Raw genomic sequence first — 26,163 nt, forward strand, 5'->3', positions numbered from 1 at the left:
TTAACTTGTGGCAATTGAGTCAAAGTAGACTCTAACAATTCTACTTCTGACAATGCAATATTATATTTGGCACATAATTGTGTTAGATCTTGGCAAATTATTAATAGATTTTTTTTTTTCTGATCAGGGCAAAAGACGGGAAAAAGAACCCTGAGTTGTATTAGCTTTGGTTCATGTTTTACTACATTTTTCAGATTTGTATTGGCTTAATCGCTCCATCTCTCCATATCTGCTGGGTATATAGATATGCATATCCTTTTAATGGAGAGCCAGATTGGTGTAGTGATTAAGGCATCAAGTTGAAAACGGAGAGTTTGTGAATTCTAGTCCCATCTTAAGCCACTGGGTGATCTTCAGCCTGTCACTTTCTTTCAGCCCTAGGAAGGAGGCTATGGTAAACCACTTCTGAAAAGCTTTGCCCAGAAAACTGCAGGCACTAGTCCAGGCAGTGTTCGAGTATCACACATGACTGAATGGAAAGAAAAAAATATTTTTAATATTGTTTTAACATGGGTCTATGACAACAATAAGCAACTGGAGTGAATGAATCAGTAATCCAAATGACAGTGGTAAAATACAGGAAATAAGACTGCTGAAGCCTTTGCATGACTAACAGACATTTGAATATTCTTCACTTTCTCAAATCTTCAGGAGCATCCACAACTCATTTGACGTTCTTTAGAAAATTACTGAAAGCCTTGTAAAGGTTGTTTGACCTACAAATACACAAAGAGGAATGTAAGTGGAGAACACCCATCAAAGAAGCAGATGTGCTACTGACAAAGAACAAAGCGAAGAGAGTGTGTCGTACTTCTTGAAGATCATAAGCTCAGCCCTTTTCCTTATCCAGGACGGTTCACTCAATAGCATCTATCTGCTATTATGACTGCTTAATTCAGGTGTGCACAAAGTGAAAAAAAAGTCTTTTGTTTCAAACTCCAAACTGCACGTTGCATTCTGGAAGCTCTGCCAAACCAATCCAGGTCAATAATGGTTTGGCAGAAGCAAAACATTTATTGTTGCAGGTTTCAGCGAAAGCATCACTCTCAGGGATTCCCACAAGATTTTTATTCAATGGATCAGGCAAGACTGTTATATATCCATCCTTTTCCCAGATTTACACAGTGTGATTACCTCTTTGTAGGAAAACCACAAAGTATTCTATGTAAAGTTTCCTTTAAAGAGGGAAGTTTTATATAGTGCACCATGTGGCTGCCTCGTTGCTCAAAGAATATAAAATAACATCTTTTTATTCTTTTTAACTGGTAGTCACATAGTTCTGAATTCAGTCCAAAGTAAAAAAAAACCATTTTCTTTAAAATATGGGACCAGTTTGAGGACCAGACTACATAAAGGTGTGGTTTCCAATCTTGGCAACTTTAAGACTTGTGGACTTCAACTCTCTGAATTCTCCAGCCAGCATGTCTTATGCAAATCTTAAAGTTACCAAGGTTGGACATCCCAATGTAAATGCCTTGGTAAGGCCATACTTGGAATACTGCATCCAGTTTTGGTCACCATGATGTAAAAAAGATGTTGAGACTCTAGAAAGAGTACAGAGAAGAGCAACAAAGATGATTAGGGGACTGGAGGCTAAAACATATGAAGAATAGTTGCTGGAATTAGGTATGTCTAGTTCAATGAAGAGAAGAATTAGGGGTGACATGATAGCTGTGTTCCAATATCTCAGGGGCTGCCACAAAGAAGAGGGAATCAAGCTATTTTCCAAAGCACCTGAAGGCAGGGCAAGGAGCAATGGATGAAAACTAACCAAAGAGAGAGGCAACCTAGAACTAAAGAGAAATTTCCTGACAGAACAATTAATCAGTGGAACAACCTGCCCCTAGAAGCTGTGAATGCTCCAACACTGGAAGTTTTTAAGAAGAGACTGGACAGCCATTTGTCTGAAATGGTGTAGGGTTTCCTGCCTGAGCAGGAGGTTGGACTAGATGACCTCCAAGGCCCCTTCCAATTTTATTTATTTATTTATTACTGTTGTTGTTGTTGTTGTTGTTATGTGATGGTGATGATGTTATCCATTCAGTCATCTCTGACTCTTGTTGATTCTATGGCCAGGTCTCTCCACATCTTCCAATCTTGTACTACATCTTTGAGCTTTTCTATGTTCTGGCTGGTGTCAACTTTGATAGTGTCCAGTCACTGTGTTCTTTGACTGGTTGGTTGACCTGGTTTCATTTTACTGCTAACTCTTGCAAACATAATTGCTTTCTCCAATGAATTCCCCCACATGACATGGCCAAAGTAAGTGAGACACAGTTTCATGATTTTACCTTCTAATGACATGGCTGGTGTTGTGATGTCCAGTACTTGCTTGTTGATTAGCCACCTTTGCTGTTCCAAGGAATGTAAAGAATTGCCTACCCTATATGAAATTGTTGTTCAGGTCTTACAATATGATATAGGAGTCCACACTAACAAAATCCACTATGTTGGCCATCAGAAATGTATCTTTTTGGTATTTCTTTCTTCATTAAATATGCCTGTCTCACTTGTTGGACTTGTTGAAGAAATAAATGTGTGCCTTCAAGTCACTCTTGATCCCTAGAAATTGCCTGCAATTTTCTTGGCAACAAATGTGAGTGGCTTGACCTTGCCTAGTTCCTAGCCTTTACAGCTATATGAAACTGATCATTTGATTCATATTTTGCTTTTCAACTAAGAGCAGAAGATAGTTATAGCTTTTATTATTATTATTATTATTAAGATAAGATAAACTTTATTCTCATTTTTTTACTGTGGGCACAATGGCACACATCGAAAAATGAAATTTAGTTGCCCGCTCTCAAAGTGAAACATATACATGACTCAAACCTAAATATACTATATACAACATATGTATAGACCCACACCCCTACATATACATAACAAATAAATATTAAATACTGTCCACCTTGAATATATAACGGAAGGAGAGAGCTTGAGAGTTCACAAGATTAACGCTGTATGGAATAAAACTATGGCTGAATCTGGATGTTCTGCTACGGATACTACGAAACCTCCTCCCAGAAGGTAACAAGGAAAACAGAGTGTGAAGAGGATGTGTAGTATCCCAGATAATCTTACGGACCCTGCACAAGCAACACTTCTGTGCTATGTCCTGGATGGAAGGGAGGGAACTGCCAATGATCTTTTCGGCCATCCTCACCACTCTCTGCACCGCCTTCCTGTCTCAAGCAGTGATGCTTCCAAACCAGACTGTGATGCTGTATGACAGGATGCTGTCGATCGTCCCCCTGTAGAAAGTGGTAAGGATAGGAGAAGGAAGATGTGCCTTTCTCATACGATGGAGAAAATGCAGGCACTGCTGTGCCCACTTCACCAGTCTCGCTGTTTAGCAACCAAGCCAGCCTACTTGTTACCTGCACACCCAGGAATTTGATTCTGGTAACCCATCTCCACAGGTGAATCATTGTTGCTGTTATGGTTCATCGCACAGTCAACCAAATATTTAGACTAGATTTGGCATTTTTATCCACCTATCAAGTTTTTCCCAAGGACCTGGGATAGGCAAATGTTTGATGGTGTTAAAGGTACCATAGCAGGATTATTATTTTTACAAATACATAACACTTTGTTTTTATTGTTCTCCAATGTGTACTTTGTTGTTTGAAATAATGAAAAATATAGTAATGAATTGTAATAGTTGCTACTGACATAGCATAGTTTACTTTTTTAAAAAAATACTGTTGTTTTAGCTTTGTTATTATTTTTGTAATTTTGTAATTTAACTGCTTTGAGAAGGATGTTCTTTCAGGAAAAAGAGCAAGTCTGTACAAATCCATCTCTATTTGGCATTAATTTGTGAAAAATTAAACCAATATGCCATCTAGTGTCCCTAAGTATTATTCAGCACGTGAAGAACAAAATCTTAGGCATAAATGTGAGAAATCTAAACCTACCTCATAACTTGGAATTTTATCTTTTAAAAAGCAGATTTACCACGTCTTAAATGATTTTATTTATTAAGAAGTATTTTTTCCCATGGCTTACATGAGATTATCTTTTTTTACCTTCTCAGGGTTCAACCTGAAACCTAACAATTGGCCAAGAGCCACCTAATTATCCATTGAATAATTATGTTTGAAAAATGTAATTCCCATTATTTTGTTGTTTCTGAATTTTGTGCAGAGCCCTGTGACTGTATTTTGTGCACTTCTTATCTCCTCTTGTTCATTGATCAAATAATACAAAAAAAGAATGAGAGAGGGGGGAAAGAACCTTTTGATAATCTTATATATGATTGCATCAAGATTCTTTTAATTCTATTTTACAGTGCAGAAATAGATTATCCAAAGTCAGTTTCATTCAGGCACAGGCAAGGAACAAAAATAGCAGTAGTAGATTACCTTTGCTGTGATCTTAAGGAGGGGAAACCTTTAGCTCAGTGACGACTGTTTTGAAAGGTACCTCATGATTCAATCATTTCCCCAGTGTTTTTAAAGATCCACCTGAAAGTCCTGGGGAAACTTATCCATTAGTTTGCAGTGTAGTATTATCAGTACACCAATGACACAGAATTTAATATCTCCACTCTGGACTGAGCCAGAGATGCTTAATTTTTTATCTTGCATCTGGAAGTTTTTAGGGGCTGAATGGGACAACTGCTAGCAAGAGGAATGCTGCTTGTTTAGAAGGGTTGGCGGGTCTGATATTTATTTTGGATTAAGTGCTAATTCTTTGAAGAAGTAATTCCATGACGTTGGGTCCTCCTGGATTGCTTGTGAGACAGGTGGAGGCTATAGTTGGGGGGTGGGATTTGCCCAGTTTTGGCTGGTACATTAGCTTTGGCTCTATCTGAAAGACCACTGAGAAACTGTTAACTGTTCCAGAATGCAATACTCAGTGTATTGTCACAGCTGTACTATCTGTGCTCCAGGACCATTTTGGTTACCAATAGGTTTTGATGTGCAATTTATAGAGCTAGTTTTGTTCTATAAATCCTTATATAGCTTCACTCCAAGGTACTTTTAGGAATACTGAATTTTGTGTAGAATCAATCTATCTGCTATGTGCTCCCCAACATAATATACTAGTGATCCCTCTAATATTGAGGAGCAAAGGGGGCTCTACAGTGCTTCCCTGTTCTGACTCTCCTGATAATGGAATAACACTGATATGGACTTGGCTCAAAGCCAAGTCAGCAACCATCCTGGTGGCTCTCTGAACAGTAATTAAAAGTGAACTACTGTGGAGGGGATTTGGTAGTTAAATATATACCATTGTGTTATACGCTGACATTTTTATATTGTTTTTAAAGTTATTTTTATTGCCTTAGGAGTCATTGCAGTCTACAATAGTATGCAAATTGAATAAATCAATGCCTTGTGCTATTAACAATTAATCAGTGGAACAACCTGCCTCCAGAAGTGGTGAATGCTCCAACACTGGAAGTTTTTAAGAAGAGACTGGACAGCCATTTGTCTAAAATGGTATAGGGTTTCCTGCCTGAGCAGGGGGTTGGACTAGATGATCTCCAAGGTCTCTTCCAATATTGTTATTGTTATTATTATTATTGCAAAGAACAGTGGTGGTGAACCTATGGCACGCGTGCCAGAGGCAGCACTCAGAGCCCTCTCTGTGGGCATGTGCACCATGCCCCGGAGATGGCAACTGTCCCTCTTCAACCAGCCGCCCGCCAACTCGCCAAGGTCCCACATGGCTGGATGCATCCCAGCACTCATGCGCTCGCTGGCCTGTGTGCAGGGGCCAATGGTGTCAGGCAGCAGCTGCCCCGGCCCCTGCCTCACCTTGCCCTGTGACAATGGCACCCCCGCCCTGCCTCGCCTCACCCTGCAGGACAAGCCTCCTGCCCACCGCTCCACCTGCCAGAGACCCCCTGGATCTCCCCCAACCCTGCCCGGCCCCCACAGGTGTCCCTCCCCATGAGCAACATCAAGGTGATCGTGCCCACCTTGGTCACACCCACCCAATCTGCCATGACCACCACAGTCACGCCCACCCAGTGGACCACGCCCACCTGGCACCTGACAATGCATAAGAGGGTTTTGGGTTGCAGTTTTGGCACTCGGTCTCTAAAAGGTTTGCCATCACTGGCAAAGAACCTCCAATATTTTAGGTTGCAAAGGATGGATGGTGAAAGGCAAGTGTTCTGTCTTACAAAAGTACTGTCTGCTACCAAAAAACTGTTACAGCATAAAATCGATGCAGGAAGTAGGATGTTGATGGCAGTGGCAACAAGTTACTTGTTGTAGTACTGTTGCTATACCCAATAACTGTGAGTGAGCACATTTTTTGGTCTGAGAACAAGACATGATACAAAAATCAGCACTCATAATTTTCATTTTGTTATTAAATTATAATTAGTGATCATATTCATTTTCAATCCAAAATATAAACATCCATGATATCATATTTAATATCCAAATGATCCTTTGAAAATTAGAATTGATCTCAACAATTGTAGGAAATTTGAGAAACTGTGGTGTGATCCTTCAGCCACTCTTGAATTGCAATTCTTAGTATCTAATAACACTGACCAGTTTGTTTTTTTTAAAAAAAGTTACAATCAATTTCCCAAAATTGCTTTAGACATTATTAAAGCCAAATGAAACTAAGCTCCACAATATGGAGGCAATATTAATTCAGGATGTTTAGTCTATGGCACTAAATGAGTCTATTTGGCTCATACTTACCAATTTAGATCTAGCCTTTTAAAGCTCATATTACTGTTCTGTTAACAAAACACACTCCATCGGATCAGTGATGTAGGTTGTGAGAACTGTAAATTGGTCAAGTTTCGCTTACATTTGATATTCTACCTTGTTCTATCTTGTTCCTTATGATGATCAATGGACACATAAACCACTGAGTGGATAATTTAGAATGTTAATGTTAATGATGCTCAGTGATGCTACTTCATTTAATCGCTTTCTAGGAGTCAGTATCTTTGAACCCTGAACTTGTTCATCTGCTTAGTAAGGGAGAACAAGCTTAAATTAAATAAGTGTAAGACTAGCAGTCATTGGTAAACAGAAAATTGGACTTAGGGGTGGAAGTTCATTCTATAGTTGTTGGATAATTATGATGTTGGCATTTACCTTTAGACATAAAACATCTAACTGCTTCTCTCATTATGAACTTAACCAGCTATTAGCATCTTCACAAGAAGCCCTGTTGTATCTGTGATGAGAAGTACCTCTTTCCAAGGTAAAATAATACATTTCAGCTGTCTATACTCTGAAGCATTCTCTGAACCCCACCCTCCCAATTTCCAATAGGAAATCATACATATATTTGCATGTAGGCTGGAATGACTGCACATATACTGATTTTAGCTTTTTTATGTGAAGGCCTAATGTACAATAAAAGTAATATATTATTCTTTATACCAACATACAAAGAATAGCTGCAGGACTTGGATTTGGCTAGTCTAAAGAAAAGAAGAAATAGGGGAGACATTATAGCAGTGTTCCAGTATTTGAGGGGCTGCCACAAAGAAGAGGGGGTCACATTATTCTCCAAAGCACCAGAGGGCAGGACAAGAAACAATGGTTGAAAAGAGAGAAGCAACCTGGAATTAAGGAGAAGCTTCCTGACAGTGAGGATAATTAACCAGTGGAACAGCTTGCCTCCAGAAATTGTGGGCGCTCCATCATTGGAGATTTTTAAGATTTTTAAGAAGAGGCTAGACAGTCTGAGATGGTATAGGTTCTCCTGGCTGGACCAGAAGACCTCCAAGGTCCCTTCCAGCTGTATTCTATTCTATTCTATTCTATTCTATTCTATTCTATTCTATTCTATTCTATTCTATTCTATTCTGTTCTGTTCTGTTCTGTTCTATTCTATAATACAAAGTTCATTAAAATTATTCTCAAGCGCATAATACATTAAAACAAATTTTATAATTACTGAACTTGATCTAAATCACATGTTTACACAGATAATCACACATGTCTATCAGATTATTGTATAAAGTTCCAGAAACACTTTATTTAAAAGTGGAGCTGTAAATGCTTGTAACATCATACATAATAAGTGTAACAAAAATAAATAAGGAGTATGTATCCATACAAATAAGAAAATTGTAAATGCAAATATTATAGAACACAAAATGTGTAAATGCCTGGAAAAGAATACACAAAAAGAATTGTGTTAAGAGTCAAAATGTTTAATTTTTCTATAACTATTTCCTAGTTTCTCATACTTGTATGTTTGTGGTTCTCCCAAGCACTAAAAAGATAGGAAATGATGGCCAAAATATCATTATTTTCAATATATGTATTTTCATCATATATCAGTTTAAACTGCTATGGTGTCTGTAAACAATTGTTTCCTGACCTCTGAGTGGGATGCAGAGTTTGACAGGAGACAGATTTTAAATTTTGAAACAAACAACAAAAAAAGTAATCCAATATACAACAGGATGATTGGGTTCTTTATATCACTACAAAAAAGTTTTTTGTATATTTACTTGGCAAAGCTTTGCAATGACTTCCAAAATCCTGTACAGTTCCAAAATCCTGTACAGGAAAGGAGTATTTTTAAATAACCGATACATATGATTATTGCTGAAATATTAAAGAGTAGTTCATAGAAGCTTCAAAGTTGTATTTCTATTTTTAGTATATAGACTAATGCAAAAACAAAAGAAATTTCCAGTTATTAGTTGTATGTAACAGACGTTCTTGAAATTACAGTGTTCTGGAAATAAAGATGGTTAATTTTTTTTATTATTATTTCCAAATGTTAAAATTGGGACAGTTTTAAAGATAAATAGGCTTATATGTGATATTTTAATAGATTTGCTGTTAAGTAGTACAAGCAAAAAGTCTATGTTAGCAGTTTCTTCCAGAAATTCTTATAAACATATTAGACAGATTTACTAGAGATTCTACAGGAAAACATTTATAATTTGTATGTCTGGAGTCAGTCTAATGATTAGATTATCACTACCCTATCTCCAAACTTTGGAAGAAAGTTTCACAAGTCATGATCAATGAATTTTGTGTCTGATCTTGGTAACAAAGCATTAAAAAAGAATTTCAAGCAGTAGACACACATAGCAATATATTTAAATTGGTTTTGTAGTTCCAAACAATTGAACAGAAGTTATATAACATTTAATTTCATTAACATCAAAAAGACATATTGAATAGGATCCTCAAATGTCAAATGGATCGTCCTAGAAAGTTAACTTATGCCACTCTCAAAGTGGTATTTTTTTTTAAAAAAGGACAATTTTGATCATTTTTCAAAGTACAGCGTAACGTAATTAGTTCCTATTGATATGTTCATTCTCCACTCTCAGTAAATTCTTAGTGCAAACATAATATTTGAGCCCTGTAAACCTTTAAACAATCTCCAGGATACAACAATGTATTATTCTGAAGTCTGCTTTTCCTTATATTGTGGTATATATTAAATTGTAACATCCTAATGAGCTCCCTTTATTCAGAATCAAACTTAAATGATCATTTTATTCAAATTTAAGTAAAGAGGCTTAATTAAGATCACCTTGTCAGAGGAGACTCAGAACTTTAAAATGAAGGATGGTTGCCTGGTTGAAGTCAGCTTAAACAAAATAAACTATGGACGAAAATATTCAAAGCAAGTGCTTGTGAAACTCATAAAATGATCACAAACTGTGCATTTTTATTGGTACCCATGTTTACCTTAATGAGTCAAATGGTTTGTGATATCCAAAATATCACAAAGTAGTTGGTAATAACAAAGCAACAACAGTTTTACCAACCTTCTTTTACTGTTTAAAGAATGCTAAGACTCTTAATGAATTTTGCACATTCAATACTAAAAGTACTTATAACATTCATGTCATTTGCACAAAGTTGGATCTTCTTCTTCTCCATCTGGATTGAACCTATTGAAATGTATGCTGAAATCATGCTCAGATTCAACAGTTCCAAGTTCACTTGAAGTAGAGGCAGTGGCTGGCCGTACAGCCCTTGCTTCTGGCAGACAGTTGGGCTGTATCTGTGGATGGGCACTTTGAGAACCAGGAATGGATTTCTGCTTAGGATGAGCTGCTTGGACAGGACCAGCAAATCCCAAATTGCTTAGAGCATCCAATGTTCCATCAGGGTCAATCATTGAATTAATCACTGAACAAACAGAAAAAAGCAGGAAAGAAATCAGTTCGACTGCTAGTTAACTGAGTTAAAATTAATATAATATTACTCAGTCTTATACTTTCCTTTTCACCTCATTTTTTTCTTGGAAAAATTTTAAAAACATCATATATCCAGGGCCATTAACCTTAATAGTTCAAGACAAGAAACAAAATTTACTAAGCAATAACTAAGGGATACTGTACATGTACAGGAGATGTGTTTATACCAAATCAAACAACATGTGGGAGCTATCTTGATTAAAATATCAGTGTTGGATCACTACCCTCATCAAGCAAGAAAACCCAAAGGCTTATTGGTCTGCAGAGACAACTAGCACATTGTGTTCTCTCTTTTTAGATTCAATGATCATTCTTAGAAAATAGAAATGATGGATGGCTACAGGCCAGCAGCTATTTGGAAGTATTTTACTGTCCAAAAATAAAAGAGAGGGTAGGAGGCATACTGGATAGTCAGAGTGCATTCTAACCAGTTTCACTATTTTTTTCTGCCTCCCTATGTCCACCTCAGCATTAATATTGTGAATTGGCAAAACCTTTCTCTCTAGGCAGAGAGATGAATCATCCTCAGATTTTTAGATTGTCCTACTGGCTCAAACAGGTTCATATCACTATCTCAAGTTCCCTATTCAAATCAATATCTTGGTCATAGCGGGAACCAAAGATAATATAAAAATAATAATAACCAACATTTTGAAATGAAAGACTAAGAATTAAGTTTAACAATACAAAAACCTATACTCAGAAAATAGCACAGGTTTCCACAGTGATGTTCAATGGGTTTAAAGGGACAAATGGATCAGAGAAGGCCTATTCCTGTTTATGTGCTTGCAATACAAGCTAAAAAAAAAAAAAGCTAAGGTTCCCCCTGTCCAGTCGCACATTTAAAAAGGGCAGGGCTTATAGCAGTGGTTCTCAACCTGTGGGTCGGAACCCCATTTGGGGTCAAACAACCATTTCATGGGGGTCGCCAAACAACGCAGTCCGCCATTTTTCCCCCTTTTCCTTAGCTGTGCTACTCCCTTTTACTCTATTGGCTTTTGAAAGCCAATAGGAATTGTCCAGGCTGTCTCTACCCCGCAGAGCCCACCAAAAGTCCCATTCTGCAAACGGTGCTGCACCAGTTGAGTAGTCCTCGACTTACGACCGGTTGAGTAGTACTCGACTTACGACCGGTTGGGGGGTCGCGGTATTAAAAAGGTTGAGAACCACTGGCTTATAGGGTATGTGTATCGTTCAGGCAGCATGAAGAAAATAATACAGAAATAATAAATAAAATTGCTAAGAATAAGTATTAACCATTTTGTTTGTATATTCTGCTTATCGAAAACCTATGGAAAATCTAGCTTGATTGACCTCCTCAGAACTGCTACTAGATTAAAGTTTATATTTTAGATTCAGATTGTCTATCAAGCTGTAGCAGCCCTCTCCGAGCCTATTGTTAGTATTTTTGACCTTGAAACAGGATACAACTGTAATCTCTGTAAAACAGAGATCCCCAACCTTTTGGGCACCAGGGACCGGTTCCGTGGAGAAAGGTTTTTCCGCAGACCACAAGGTGTGTGGTATCGTGTGCTGCCTGCATCTCGTGGATGGGGCTTTACTTGTTTGTGCGGCCTGGTTGCTGGCATGCCGCGGCCCAGTACAGGTCCACGGACCAGGGGTTGGGGACCCCTGGTGTAAAACTTTTGCCTTAAGTTATGATTTCCGGGGCACAAATTTCTAAAGCAAAAAAGTCTAAGAAACAGATAATATCCTACAGAAGCTTATTCACTATTAATTTCCATCCCATGATTTAGTAAACAGCCTTGAAACCCAAATCCTATTCCATATCCTATATAAATGTTATATGTTTATTTTTCTACAAACTACAATTCTAGAAATTATTGGATAAAATATTAAATACCTTGCAGTTGTTTCTCCACTCTCTTCAATTCTTGCAATATTGATGAGATTTCCTGCAGGAGCAAATATGTAGCTTTGACTAAGGTTCAAGGATGGAATACAAAATAGCAATCTCAATAGCTCACCTATTGCTCTCCTTATAATGCAGCCCAGTCCAAATGTTTTTTTCTGGTTTAAAGAGGACCCTTTCCTAATTAGAGTTGATCTAACTGAATGGAACACACAAACAACTGGTTTTATAAAGCCAATTTAGTATTTGATTTGACAAAATGGTAGGCAGTAGTGATTTTCAAAGATATAGGCTTGAATGCTCTCTCAGTCTCTTCAGTGTTAGGTAAATTCTGGTACGCAACGTCAACATTTTGAGATTGAGATTAACTTTGCGCTGGCTTTTATAATAACTGAACAATCATCTTTTTTAAAGTGGATTTATTTTTAATGACAAAATGTCTCACTTCTATTTCTTTAAATCTTTAATCATTGACAGCCCTCATCATTTTGAAAGAAGCCTCTGTTATTTTAATCATACCATGCTTGATGTTTTCACAATTGGGATATCACTTTCAGCTCGCAGTTTTTTTTCAATGTCTTCCCAATTCCGGTCTTTGTCTTTGAATAATATTCTGTATCCAAGAAGCACAAAAAAAGTAATGTGTCTTATTATTTATTCAATTTATTTCCTGCCTTCAAAAAGTGTTCAAAATACCAAACATTAAATTAAATTAATACATTAAATTAAATTAATAAATTAAAACTACTAATAAAATTAACTATTAAAAGCCTGAAAAAAGTAAAGTACTTTCCAAATTTTCTGAATGCCAAGAGAGTAGGCAGCAACTCCTTAGGGCAGGGGTGTCAAACTGCTGGTCCGTGGGCTGGATGCGTCATGCTGAAACCGCGTCCACCCCATTGCCGCCAATGGAAAAAAATCGCGATAGGTCACTACATGTCACATGACGTTTGACACCCTTGCCTTACGTCAGTGTTTCTCAACCTTGGCACTTGAAGATGTGTGGACTTCAACTCCCAGAATTCCCTGAAGTCCACACATCTTCAAGCTGCCAAGGTTGAGAAACATTACCTTAGGGAATGCAACCCATAGCTTGGGAGCAGGAGAAAGCTCTCTTCCAAGGCCCAGCAAAATGAGCTTCTGGTAATGGAGACAATTTAAAAGGAGCATCTCCTGCAGCTTTTAATGCCTGGGCAGGTTTATAATGGGAAAGCAGATTCAAAGCTCTTTAGGTCTTTAAAGATTAATGGCAACATCTTACATTATGCCTGAAGATCAATTAGAAAGGAGTATAGATCTTTCAGTGCAGGGATTATGTGTTCCCTTATTTTAGTTACATGCTGCATTTTGTACCAACTGCAACTTCTGGATATTATTCAATGGTAAATCTACATAAACCACAATGTAATAGCCAAGATGGAATATAATACTTCCATGATTATGAGTTTCCAAATCTCATTGGTTCAGGAAAGAGCAAGTACACATTTTAACCAAGATACAGCAAATGTGCTCTAGGCAAGGGGTGTTGAACTGCTGGCCCGCGGGCTGGATGCATCATAGCAAAATCACGTCCACATTACCGGCAATGGCAAAAAAGACGATACGTCGCGACATGTCACGTGATGTTGTGAGTTTGACACCCCTGTTCTAGGCCATCACTGTTAACTGTGAATCTAGTGATATCTGAGATGCATTTCCAGACTGTGGACTTACTCTAAAATCCAATGTCCTTATTATAAAAAGAGCACCTTTGACAAACACCTCTAATATTGAGGCTGAGCATTGGTCACAATCCTGGGAGAATCAAAACAGATAATGATCAATGAGACCAAACAGTCTGGGAGCAATACTTTGTGCCAAACCGAAAGTGTTGAACTGTAGTGGGATAAAACTGAAGCTGATAGGACAATGCCATTGAATTCACGTTGCACATGGAACAGAAGCACCACTGATTGTGCTAGTTTGTCAGAACATAGAAGCGTTTACTGTACCCCTTCTGGTCCTTCTGAGTCTCACAGCAGCATTCAGTACCCTCGACAATCATGGTATCCTTTTTTGAGTATCTATGAAAATTGAGCTTTGGGAGCACTGTCCTTCAGGGATTCTACTCCTTTCATGGTGGTTGATTTCAGTTGGTGGTGTCAAACTCAATTTCATTGAGGGCCGCATCAGCATTGCAGTTGCCCTTGGGGGGCCGGGTGGGTGTGACCAGGGTGGGTGCAGCCTACTGGGTGGGCATGGCCAGCTCTACATCATTCACATCAAGGGTGCCTGTGGGGGCCTGGGCAGGAGTGGGACAGATCTGAGGGTCTCTGGGAGAAGGGGGTGGGACCAGGGCAAGTGCCAAGACATGGTCCACTGGAGGAGCCTCACTGTGAGGAGAGCGCCCCGCTGCCTGCCGAAACCCCTCCCTCAGAGCTCATCAAGCTAGATATGTGAAGTAGGTGAGGGCCATTTGCTGGCCACTTCCAAGTGATGGTGCATTTCTTCATTCCTCACAAAGGGTGACACCTCCTCAGCATGCACCCAGGGGGTGAGGCCGACGCGGCAGGGGCTGGTTCCTCACTGTTTCCAGACGGCCTTGTGGAGCTAAGACTGAATACATCTCAGCATAGATGGCCACCACAAAATTGGCTCCCAGCTGGCCTGGGCCAGGGCCAAGGCAGTGGGGACCGTTCCCTCACTGTTTCCAGGATGGCTTCACAGGCCACGTGAAACCACTTTGCGGGCCGCATCCGGCCCCAGGGCCTTGTGTTTGACATGTGTTATAGAATGTAGCAATCATAAAACAGGCAGAAGCTGAACTCAATTAAGATGGAGTGCTGTTTACGTAGCAAGGCTCTTGTTATCTCCACTTATATCTCTTGAGCAAGCAATATTACCCCCAGAATGAGCAGATTTGCAACTTGGGGTTCCTCCTGTATTCATGGCTTCTCCTAGATATACGGATGGAACCTATAACCATAGAGGCATTTGCCTAGGATCTGCAAATTTTCCCTCGCATCTACCTTTGCACCTCTTTTTCCTAGCCTTCCCAGTACCTCCCCATCTAAAAGATATGGTTTGGCTGTAATTTATCTTGAAGTCTGTCACTACCCAAAGGTGAACCTCTTGATGGCATGCTGAGGTTTAGCTGAGCGGCCTCTATAGGCCCCCTCCATTTCAGTAATAGCGCACAGTTATGCATAGCCCTTGATGCTGACTAATGCAAAAGGGGCATACTCCATTCCAACAATTGGAAGTCATAGGCCACATCATTGGGTTTGTTCAAAAAAGTCATTTTAACTGAAACTCTGTAAAATTGAAATGCTCCTTCAAAGATCAGCATAGCCTTACTAAAATGATTTTCTATTTGTGTTTGTTTCTTCTTTCCTATTTCATGTATGCACATGTTTCATCCTTCTCAGTTTATTAAAACTGGGAGAATTTTGCAGTGCTGGTGACCTAGTTTTGCAATAGTCTCCTCAAAAAAAGCTTTCTGGGCATTCATTTCAATATCTTTTAAATTCTTGCAGATCTTTTCATTTTCCAATTTTTGCCTTTATCACAAAAATAAAAATAGGAGAGAAAACTGAGACAAAGAACAAGAGGTGCACAGGATGTTATTGAAAGGGTTTTGAAAATAGCTCAATTTTCACTGATTTACTGGGGGGAAGGGGCTGCACCTTTTTATCCTTATAATATCTTATATCTGCCCTTATAATATATTTGAAAGGCAAAGTAAAATTTTCTTCTCTTGGATCTGTTACAGAAAAATCATCCCTCGGTTGACTTATGGCAGTCTCTGAATGTCTGCTTATTTTCAGAAGCCCAGGTACTTGCATATTAATGCAATAAACCAATGCTTTCTTACAAACCTCAAAATATCAATTTCAATTTACACATTTCCTCAGATGAAAGCTAATTTGCTGAAAACATACTCTCTTCTACAAGTTAATGAATTAAATTCAATTCTACATTCGATGTTTTTAAATGGTTACAACTGCAACTATATAAACTTCATGTAAGTAGAAGCGATTACCCCTATTTTACCATTTGGTATCAAAAATTGCTATTGTGGCAGGTAAGTCTGCGACATAAGTATGCAAACAGAAGTTTTGATATCTGGTTTGTAGGGAACTTGACAATATCAAGGAGGTTTTGTATAATTTGAAAGAAGTTCTCTTCTGGCATATAGATTATTCCTAAATTAGTAAATCTCCATTTATCGGACAGCATTGTGTGTAAACAGAATCAGTCTCTAACAACTGAATCACTGAATAGGTTAATTATTGCCACAACTATATGTATTTATTAGAGTTAAAATGCAACTCCAGGCTTTCATTTCCCATGTCAACTAGACAACAGTGAAAAAAAAAAGTTATTTCAGAGATGAACAGCTTTACATTGATGATTCTGTGAAGAACAAATCTAAGTATACGAATACTTAGATTTAGTCATACCTAATGGCTTACCTCTGTAGGCTGTACTTGAAGGACAAGCTAATGCTCTAATTCCTTGTTTGTTGTGACTTCCCCAAAGAGTTGTGTGGTATACAAGTTTAATTTTACCCATATAGTTGTATGGGAAGAGTAAATATATGGGGAAAGTAGCTATTCCATTGTCTCTGGAAAATATTGCTAATTCTTTTAATACCTGCGCATTCAGGAAAAATCTGCAAAATTGCAGGAATTCTAGATTTTCATGCTTATTTATTTATGAAATTTATGAGCTGCCCCAATATGTTATGACTCTGGACAACTTACAAAATACAATTGTCAATGCTGCTAACATCGGATGTTCTTGCTTTGAGAACAGATGGAAATGTAGCCATTTTCTCTATTGCTTTTAGAATTAGTTGCTGTTGGGAGGGGGAATAGGGATTAGAGTCCAGCTAGTCATAACAATAATAACTTAATCGTGGGAACCCAAAGACATTGGGCCCAGAACTGATTGTGTCTTGGCAGGCTGGAGAGCTGGGGAGAAAGCCCACGCTTCAAGCTAATTGGGGAATGTGGTTTATGACTGTTTATTGGGGGAGGGAATTGCACTTTGTTACTTTGTATCCAGGGGAGGGGAATTTAGTTTCTGGTTCCAACTATGTAGTGCCGATACTTTGTTTCTCGAATAAAATATTCTCTAAGGTAAACAATGCCTCAAAATTCTTTTGAAGAGTTTCATCTGTCGGAACCATGACAACAACGATAAGCATATCACAAACAAACAAAAATAATTAAAAGTCCAGAAAAAAACAACAAACATTTTAAATTATATCCGAAGTCTGTACAAGGTTCATCACTTATTCTAACTTACGTGCTAGGAATAATCAAGCTCTGTGCTCATAATTAGCAATTTACTTTGAATTGTTATTTATATGTAATGGTCCACAATGGTTGCTATTCTCAGTTTTTCATGACTACACACTTAGAATAAAAAAAAGTAAAAATCATATATAGTATATTATACTATAAAACAGAAAACACAACAAAACCACTTACAGAATGAAAGCTTTTAAATAACATTCAAAATACAATAATATTCTAACTCTTTTATCTCATCCATCTGATACACGGATGAAATACAGAAATTGGATAAGACTAATGTGTTTAAAAAGTAAAATATTATCTGCAGACCTACCATAAATTTGTTCTTAATTCTTGTCTAAACTAATCTATTAAGATCCAGAATGATTTAAAACCTAATTATGTTTTCTTGGTCTCAGTCCCATGCCAGTAATATGAACATTTTATACATGTTCTATCTTTTAGGGTCATGAGATATTGCATTTTGAAAGAGTAACCATTTTTCTATTTTTAGGAAAAAGTATTTTTAGTCAAATAAATTACTGGATAGACAAGTTACAAAAGAATACTTTTATGAAGAAATAGTTATGATATGCAGAAAAAAACTGTTATTTCAAAAATGTGGGAGGAGTAGCTAAAAAAACCTGAGAAGAGAAAAGCATACTGTATGTTGGGTAAAAATGGCTAAGGAGAAAAATTATCTCCCAATAGTAAAAGCAGAGATTGAAAACTGCAATAGACATATTCTTTATATTGCTAACAAAATTAAGGTAAATGGTAAGATAACTAAAAGTAAGATTCAATAACTTCAGTTCTGTATGGTTTATAGGAAAGAAATTATCAACGCCGTAGTGGAAATAACATATATAATTAAAATGTGTGTAATGTATGAAGGATACATTATTTCTTTTCCTCCTTTTGTTTCTTAATCAACAGTATTCTTCAACTCAATTGTAAGCCAGAAAATAAGAATATCAAATACTATATTTTAAGTCTTAAGTCTGTATATATTACAGCTATGTACATAACAAATGTACTTGTTATAACATCAAAAATATTACATAATAATAAAAGTTAAATTATTCTTAAAATTCAGGTATTGGTCTCTACATAGGAGAAGTGTTTTAACAGTATACCAAGTAATGCAATATATTCTACAGCTCTTTCAAAGTATTTGCACAGCCAAGGTAAATATCAAAATTTTAACAGCCGTTTTTGCAAGAAATATTTTGGCTAAAGAAAATAGGGTACCTTATTTTACCAGCTGTTTTATCTATAGATTGCCGAATCTTCCGAGAAAACTGGAAGACTGAGGACAACAGCAAAGTATCTCCCATAACCTGAAAATTTTTGAAAATGAAATTTTAAATTGATGTAACAGAGATTTTATTCTTACAAAAAGCAAAACCAAGTATCCTAATTCACTTTTTCACATTGTGCTCAAAGTCATTTCTGTCATATAATTTCACTTAAATGGAATGTGAGACCACGATGATCTTTGACTTAGACAGTATTAAATTGATGTCTAAAATATATATTTAAACCTTCTTCCACTCTATGATTTCATTTGGAAGTAGAAAGATTATTCTTCAAATAGTCCAGGTCTTATACAGGCCTATTTAACTCAGAATACCACATCTAACATGCTCCAAACTGCTTCTGGAGTATTCATAGTATTAGCTTCTGGATCTATCCCATCACAGAGTGATTTGAAGGAGGAGTGGAATGTTCTGGAATTCTGTGGAATGTTTGCAGAATACAGAATGATTTTGCACATGCCTAATGTAAAATAACTTCAAGCTACTATAGTGAAATGGCGAAGAGTTTCATTATTATTGTATATATTTATTGCTAATACTATTGGATTATATTAGTTTGTAAAGTTTGGGGACAGAGAATTTACAATACAAGAAAATGTAACTATAATTTAAGAAGGAATCTGCTCAGTGAGTTACAGAAATAAACATACTTAATTAAGCAGCAAAGAACCCAGTGGCTCTAAATATGGAAGAACTATACAGGTAGTCCTTGACTTACAACCATTTGTTTAGTGACTGTTCAAAATTACAACGGCCCTGAAAAAGTGATTTATGGCTGTTTTCTACACTTACGACCATTGCACATTTCGTGGTCACATGTTCAAAATTCAGACGCTTGGCAAATGGCATGTATTTATGACGGTTGGAGTGTCCTGGAATCATGTGATCACCTCTTGTGACCTTCTGACAAGCAAAGTCAATAGGGGAGCCAGATTCACTTAACAACTGTGTTACTAACTTAACAACTGCAGTGATTCACTTAACAACTGTGGCAAGAAAGGTTGTAAAATGGGGCAAAACTCACTTAACTGTCTTGCTTAGCAACAGAGATTTTGAGCTCATTTGTGGTTGTAACTTAAGGACTACCTGTATTCTCTAATGTGAGCAACCATCAATGCAATGTAAAGTGTAGAAGCAAACACATGCCTGATGAAATGGAATTATTTCAGATTTTAACTGCACCCTATTTAAAACTTTTTATCAGATAATACAATACAATGTAATACAATTATGTTAAATTAGATACAATTTAGTGAAGAATTTTAAGATGTAATGTCAGTGCATTTCAATAGCATGGTTAAGGGTAAAATATAGGAGCCTAGTTTTTCAAATATAATAAGGAATCGGTACATTTAGTTCCAATTATATAAAGGCTGTGATTTTTATAAATCTGATAAATAAATAAATACACTTCATTCCACAATATCTAGCTCAGGCATAATGATAAAACTATGGCTTTTCAGTATTTAAGACATCTTATTTTGGGTTTCTTCCTCCCCTTTGTCCTTTTCTGTCCACCAGAAGACATGAGAATTCCTCTTCAGCATTTTGCCTTTGCTAACCCCTACCTCTCCTTCATGGATTACTGCCTTGTCGTGGCGAAGGGGCTTGTGTAACTCAATGAAGCTATGAGCTATGCGGTGCAGGGCCACCCAAGACGGACAGGTCATAGCAGAGAGTTCTGACAAAATCTGATCCACTGGAGAAGGAAACGGCAACCCACTCCAGTATCTTTGCCATGAAAACCCCATGGACAGTAACAAAAGGCAAAAAGGTATGACGCTGGAAGATGAGCCCCTCAGGTCGGAAGGTGTCCAATATGCTACTGGGGAAGAGCAGAGGGCTAGTACTAGTAGCACCAGAAAGAATGAAGCGACTGGGCCAAAGCCGAAAGGATGCTCAGCTGTGGATATATCTGCTGGTGAAAGGAAAATCCGATGCTGTAAAGATCTTTTCTCCATAGGAACCTGAAATGTAAGATCCATGAATCAAGGCAAGCTAAATGTATTCAAACAAGAGATGACAAGACTGAACATCGATATCTTAGGAATCAGCAAACTAAAATGGACAGGAATGGGTGAATTTAACTCAGATGACCATCAGGTATACTACTGCGGGCAAGAATATCTCAGAAGAAATGGAGTAGCCTTCATAATCAATAAAAGAATAGGAAAAACAATACTGGGATACAATCCCCAAAATGACAGAATGATCTCAGTTCGAATCCAAGGCAAACCATTCAATATCACAATAATCCAAATCTATGCCCCAACCACTGGTGCTGAAGAGGATGAAATTGACCGGTTCTATGAAGCCCTACAGCACCTTATAGAATTAACACCAAAAAATGATGTCCTTATCATCAGGGGGGATTGGAATGCTAAGGTAGGAAGCCAAAAGATAACCGGAATAACAGGCAAGTTTAGCCTTGGAGTACAAAATGAAGCAGGGCACAGGCTAATAGAATTTTGTCAAGAGAATACGATGGTCATAACAAACACTCTTTTCCAACAACCCAAGAGACGGCTCTACACATGGACATCACCAGACGGTCAACATAGAAATCAGATTGACTATGTGCTATGCAGCCAAAGATGGAGAAGCTCTATACAGTCAATAAAAACAAGACCAGGAGCTGACTGTGGCTCAGATCATGAGCTTCTCGTTGCAAAATTTAGGCTTAAATTGAAGAAAGTAGGGAAAAACACTAGGCCACTCAGGTATGAACTAAATCATATTCCTGATGAATATACAGTAGAGGTGACAAATAGATTTAAGGAACTGGATCTGATAGACAGAGTGCATGAAGAACTATGGATGGAAGTTCGCAACATTGTACAAGAGGTAGCAACTAAAACCATCCCAAAGAAAAAGAAATGCAAGAAAGCAAAATGGCTGTCTCAGGAAGCTTTGCAAATAGCTGAGGAAAGAAGGGAAGCGAAAGGCAAAAGAGAAAGAGAAAGATACACCCAATTGAATGCAGAATTCCAGAGAGTAGCTAGAAGAGATAAGAATGCCTTCTTAAATGAACAGTGCAAAGAAATAGAAGAAAAAAACAGAATAGGGAGGACCAGAGATCTCTTCAAGAAAATTGGAGATATGAAGGGACCGTTTCATGCAAAGATGGGCATGATAAAGGACCAAAATGGCAGGGACCTAACAGAGGCAGAAGAGATTAAGAAGAGGTGGCAAAACTACACAGAAGAACTATACAAGAACGAGCTTAACATCACAGATAACCACGATGGGGTGATCACTGACCTCGAGCCAGACATCCTAGAATGTGAAATAAAATGGCCTTAGGAAATCTGAGCAACAACAAAGCAAGTGGAGGTGACAGCATTCCAGCTGAGCTATTCCAAATCTTAAAAGACAATGCAGTAAAAGTGCTACACTCAATTTGCCAGCAAATTTGGAAAACTTAACAGTGGCCACAGGATTGGAAAAGGTCAGTTTACATTCCAATTCCAAAGAAAGGCAATGCCAAAGAATGTTCAAACTATCACACCATTGCACTCATTTCACATGCTAGTAAAGTTATGCTTAAAATCCTACAAGCTAGACTCCAGCAGTATGTGGACCGAGAACTACCAGAAGTACAGGCAGGATTTCGAAGAGGCAGAGAAACTAGAGATCAAATTGCCAACATATGCTGGATCATGGAGAAAACTAGGGAGTTCCAGAAAAATATCTACTGTAATTTCCGGTGTATAAGATGACTTTCTAAAGCATGCAAATCGTCTCTGAAATCGGGGGTCGTCTTATACGCCGAGTCGTCTTATACGCCAGAAAATACGGTACTTCTGCTTCATTGACTATGCTAAAACCTTTGATTGTATGGATCACAACAAATTGTGGCAAGTTCTTAAAGAGATGGGAGTACCAGACCATCTTATTTGTCTCTTGCAAAACCTATATGTGAGTCAAGAAGCAACAGTGAGAACTGGACACGGAACCACTGATTGGTTCAAAATTGGGAAAGGAGTCTGGCAAGGCTGTATACTGTCGCCCTGCCTATTTAACTTATATGCAGAGCACATCATGAGAGGGCTAGATGAATCAAAAGTTGGAATTAAGATTGCTGGGAGAAATATCAACAACCTAAGATATGCAGATGATACCACTTTAATGGCAGAAAGTGAAGAGGAACTAAAAAGCCTCTTAATGCAGGTGAAGAAGGAGAGTGCAAAAGTTGGCTTGAAACTCAACATTATGAAAACCAAAATCATGGCATCTGGCCCTCTCAATTCCTGGCAAATAGATGGGGAAGAAATGGAGGTAGTGACAGATTTTATTTTCCTGGGCTCCAAGATCACCTCAGATGGGGACTGTAGCCAAGAAATTAAAAGACGCTTGCTCCTGGGGAGGAAAGCTATGGCAAATCTAGACAGCATACTAAAAAGCAGAGACATCACCCTGCCAACAAAAGTGCGTATAGTCCAGGCCATGGTTTTCCCAGTTGCAATGTATGGCGGTGAAAGTTGGACCCTAAGAAAGGCTGAGCGCCAAAGAATTGAGGCCTTTGAACTATGGTGCTGGAGAAGACTCCTGCGAGTCCCTTGGACTGCAAGGCGTTCAAACCGGTCAGTCCTAGAAGAGATCAACCCCGACTGCTCTTTAGAAGGCCAGATCCTGAAGTTGAAACTCAAATACTTGGCCACCTAATGAGAAGGAAGGACTCACTGGAGAAGGGCCTAATGCTGGGAAAGATTGAGGGCAATAGAAGAAGGGGACGACAGAGAATGAGATGGCTGGATGGAGTCAATGAAGCAGTAGGTATGAACTTAAATGGACTCCAGAAGATGGTAGAGGACAGGAAGACCTGGAGGAACATTGTCCATGGGGTCGCGATGGGTCGGACACGACTTCGCAATTAACAACAACAACAACCCCTACCTCCTGCCCCTAACAAACTTAAAGCTGCCTGTGGAATAAGAAACACATTAAGATGCACAATGGAATTTTCTTATCTGATGTCCTACCTAAAAATGACAGTTTGCTCTATGTCAGAGATCACTAACCTTTCCATGCTGGCGGCGCGGAGGGAAAGAGCAGCTGGGAAATTTCCGCATGTGTGTGCATGTGCAAACGGGTCCGGGGTGCTAGCGTGAGTGAGTACGCACACGTGTGTGTGCACTGGCCAGCTTCTCCCACAGCCTGGTGGCCAGTAGGCCATGGCCCAGTAGTGGGCTGCAGCTCATAGGTTGGGGACCCCTCCTCTATGTGGTTTAGCACTGAAAGCTAAAAATAAGAAATTCTGTGTAATTTTTGTTCAGTTCTTTATATAAAATATGCATCCTTACTTCATCTCTGCTCCAGGTTCGGCGACGTGTAATTGTGGGGGGTTCAGGTACATCTGTTGTCTGTGGTTTGGGATCATTCGGCCGAATGTTTCCATCTGGTGTTTTAGCATTTACTACTGGAGGAATCTTCCTGAAGTTTAGACTTTCATCAAATACACGGTCAACGAGCTGAAAAATATATTCATATATATATATATATATAATTGATAACAAAGCCTAATCTTATAAAGCCGTCTGATTAGAAGTATTCTGAAGCTCATTTATTATGATCTTGCTACAGAAAGACATAAACACCCAAATGATTTGAAAATTTAATTTGCTATGTACTAAAAATAAAATATTTTATTAATTTTACCAAAAGATTGATTGCCCATTATTTTAGTTTTGAGGTACAGAAATACATTCTTATTTAACTATTGAACAATGCTGTGTATAACACTATTTATGTATTCTATACTATAGATTACAGTTTACTGCTAACATAAAAAGGGGCTTTACATTTATTTAGTAAAGATGTAAATCAACATTATCTATCTTAGAGAAAAATGCATATTTATATTAGCAGATGCTTAGTACACATGTCTAGAGAAAAGAGAAAGAAACCAACACAAACCACAGTAAAATCACACTAAATAAATGATGTTATGTGTCTTTTTTATACCCATTTTGTAAAAATGTACACAGAACATGATGTTAATTAAGTCATGTGCAAACTGTTGAAATAAATAAAAGGAGACAACACAGTTGATCCGAGAGAAATATTCAGGGTTGGCAATATTCACTATTGCAGGATTATTTCTGTTAGATTATGTTTCTGTGCTTTAATGCACTTGACTACTCATATGCTCCAGCCAGTGCTTTTGCTGAAATCTCTCTTATTTAAGAATGGCCATCTTAAAGCCTGTGACACAAAATTCTGAAGTGTCCCCTTGCTGTGTCTATTTATTCACTGTATATAGAGAGTAGCCTATTTAAATGATAAAACCTTATGAGATAAGTTAAGCAAAAAGAAGAGAATCTCCATGTTCCAGGGCTGGAAAATTCTAATGTTCCCAGCCGTTCTAGGAGTAATTCTTCTTTTATTTTGGAAGCAAATCTTCCAGGTACAACCTGATCCTAAAAAAGACCCATTTTGGAATTAGACCTCTGAGTCTAGAATAGATACTCTCTGAGTCTAGAGTTCTGCATATTGTTTCCTGTAATGAAATATTAACCTCAGGGAAGAGACACATTAACCTCGGAGGTGATGGAGGAGTATATTTTGGAATCAGAATATGGACATTTTCTCAACCACAGTTAAGATATATACAAAATTTGAAAATGAGAAGTATGATTTGGTTGTACATGTCACTGTTGGGCCCTCTAATAGTACTGCCAAAGCAAGTTTGACAACAATAGCTTCAGTTATTTTTTAAGAAAATTTTCTTCCTCTCTTAAAATGAAAAAAACAACAACAACCCTCTCATATTCAAGAATTAATTTTCAGTGTAAATGTAGCTGGTGTTATTATAACTTAGTTAATGCAACCAATATTGAGAAATTCTCTTTGATATTTTATTAAAAGATGAACTGAATCAACTATATGGAAGAATGATTATATCATTTATGAGAAACTACCTAGAAAACATAGTGTTTACTATTGTCCACCTTTTAAAACTACTTATACCAAGCAAACTGCCAACTCTGAAAACAAAACAAATTAATTCAGAAACAACCTAGTTATAAAGTTATAAATTTAACCTAATTTACGTAATTTTAATCACTTGTTGAAGTTTGCAACAGTGATATGAGAATGAAAGATAGCATATAGAAGTAGAAGATCAGGGAAAGCCAAAACTTGAATTTTAGATGTTATTATTTGTGCTATTTTGTTAGAGTAATATTTCCTTCCATCCCAGAGCTTACATAGGGATCATCCTTCATTTTATAAGTCTGAGGTAGGTTGGCATGAGACATACTGAATAGGCCAAAGTGAGTTTCCATGGCTAAGCATAAACTTTAGTCTGGGTTTTCCTAGTCCTATTCTAGCACTTTAACCATTACAGCACAATTTTATGGCTATGAAGGTATGTCTGTTTAGATTATTATGTACTGAAAGGGGTTTAATTTACTTGCTGATTCTAAAGGTATGTCAATTTAGATCTATTGTTTATTATGAATTGAGAGAGATTTAATTTACTGGCTGATTATAGACTACTCAAAAGCAAAGATTAATTAA

General features: G+C 37.7%; 1 protein-coding gene across 9 annotated transcripts in view; it reads right to left on the reverse strand.

Annotated features, from left to right (window-relative positions):
* Positions 1-7,952: 7,952 nt before the first annotated feature.
* Positions 7,953-26,163, reverse strand: part of CEP170 (centrosomal protein 170) — a 98,399-nt gene continuing 80,188 nt past the window's right edge. For all 9 annotated transcript variants that reach the window (XM_039366456.1, XM_039366455.1, XM_039366462.1 and 6 more), the window contains 5 exons: positions 23,946-24,113; positions 18,575-18,663; positions 12,561-12,654; positions 12,033-12,084; positions 7,953-10,100 (listed from right to left, as the gene is read on the reverse strand). In XM_039366456.1, the coding sequence (XP_039222390.1) occupies positions 9,814-10,100; positions 12,033-12,084; positions 12,561-12,654; positions 18,575-18,663; positions 23,946-24,113 (690 nt within the window). In that variant the 3' untranslated portion in view covers positions 7,953-9,813. The remainder of the gene's footprint in view (positions 10,101-12,032; positions 12,085-12,560; positions 12,655-18,574; positions 18,664-23,945; positions 24,114-26,163) is intronic.

The sequence above is a fragment of the Crotalus tigris genome, unplaced genomic scaffold (genome assembly GCF_016545835.1).
Source record: "Crotalus tigris isolate CLP2741 ecotype Arizona unplaced genomic scaffold, ASM1654583v1 scf7180000020324.788712, whole genome shotgun sequence".
NCBI lineage: Eukaryota > Metazoa > Chordata > Lepidosauria > Squamata > Viperidae > Crotalus > Crotalus tigris.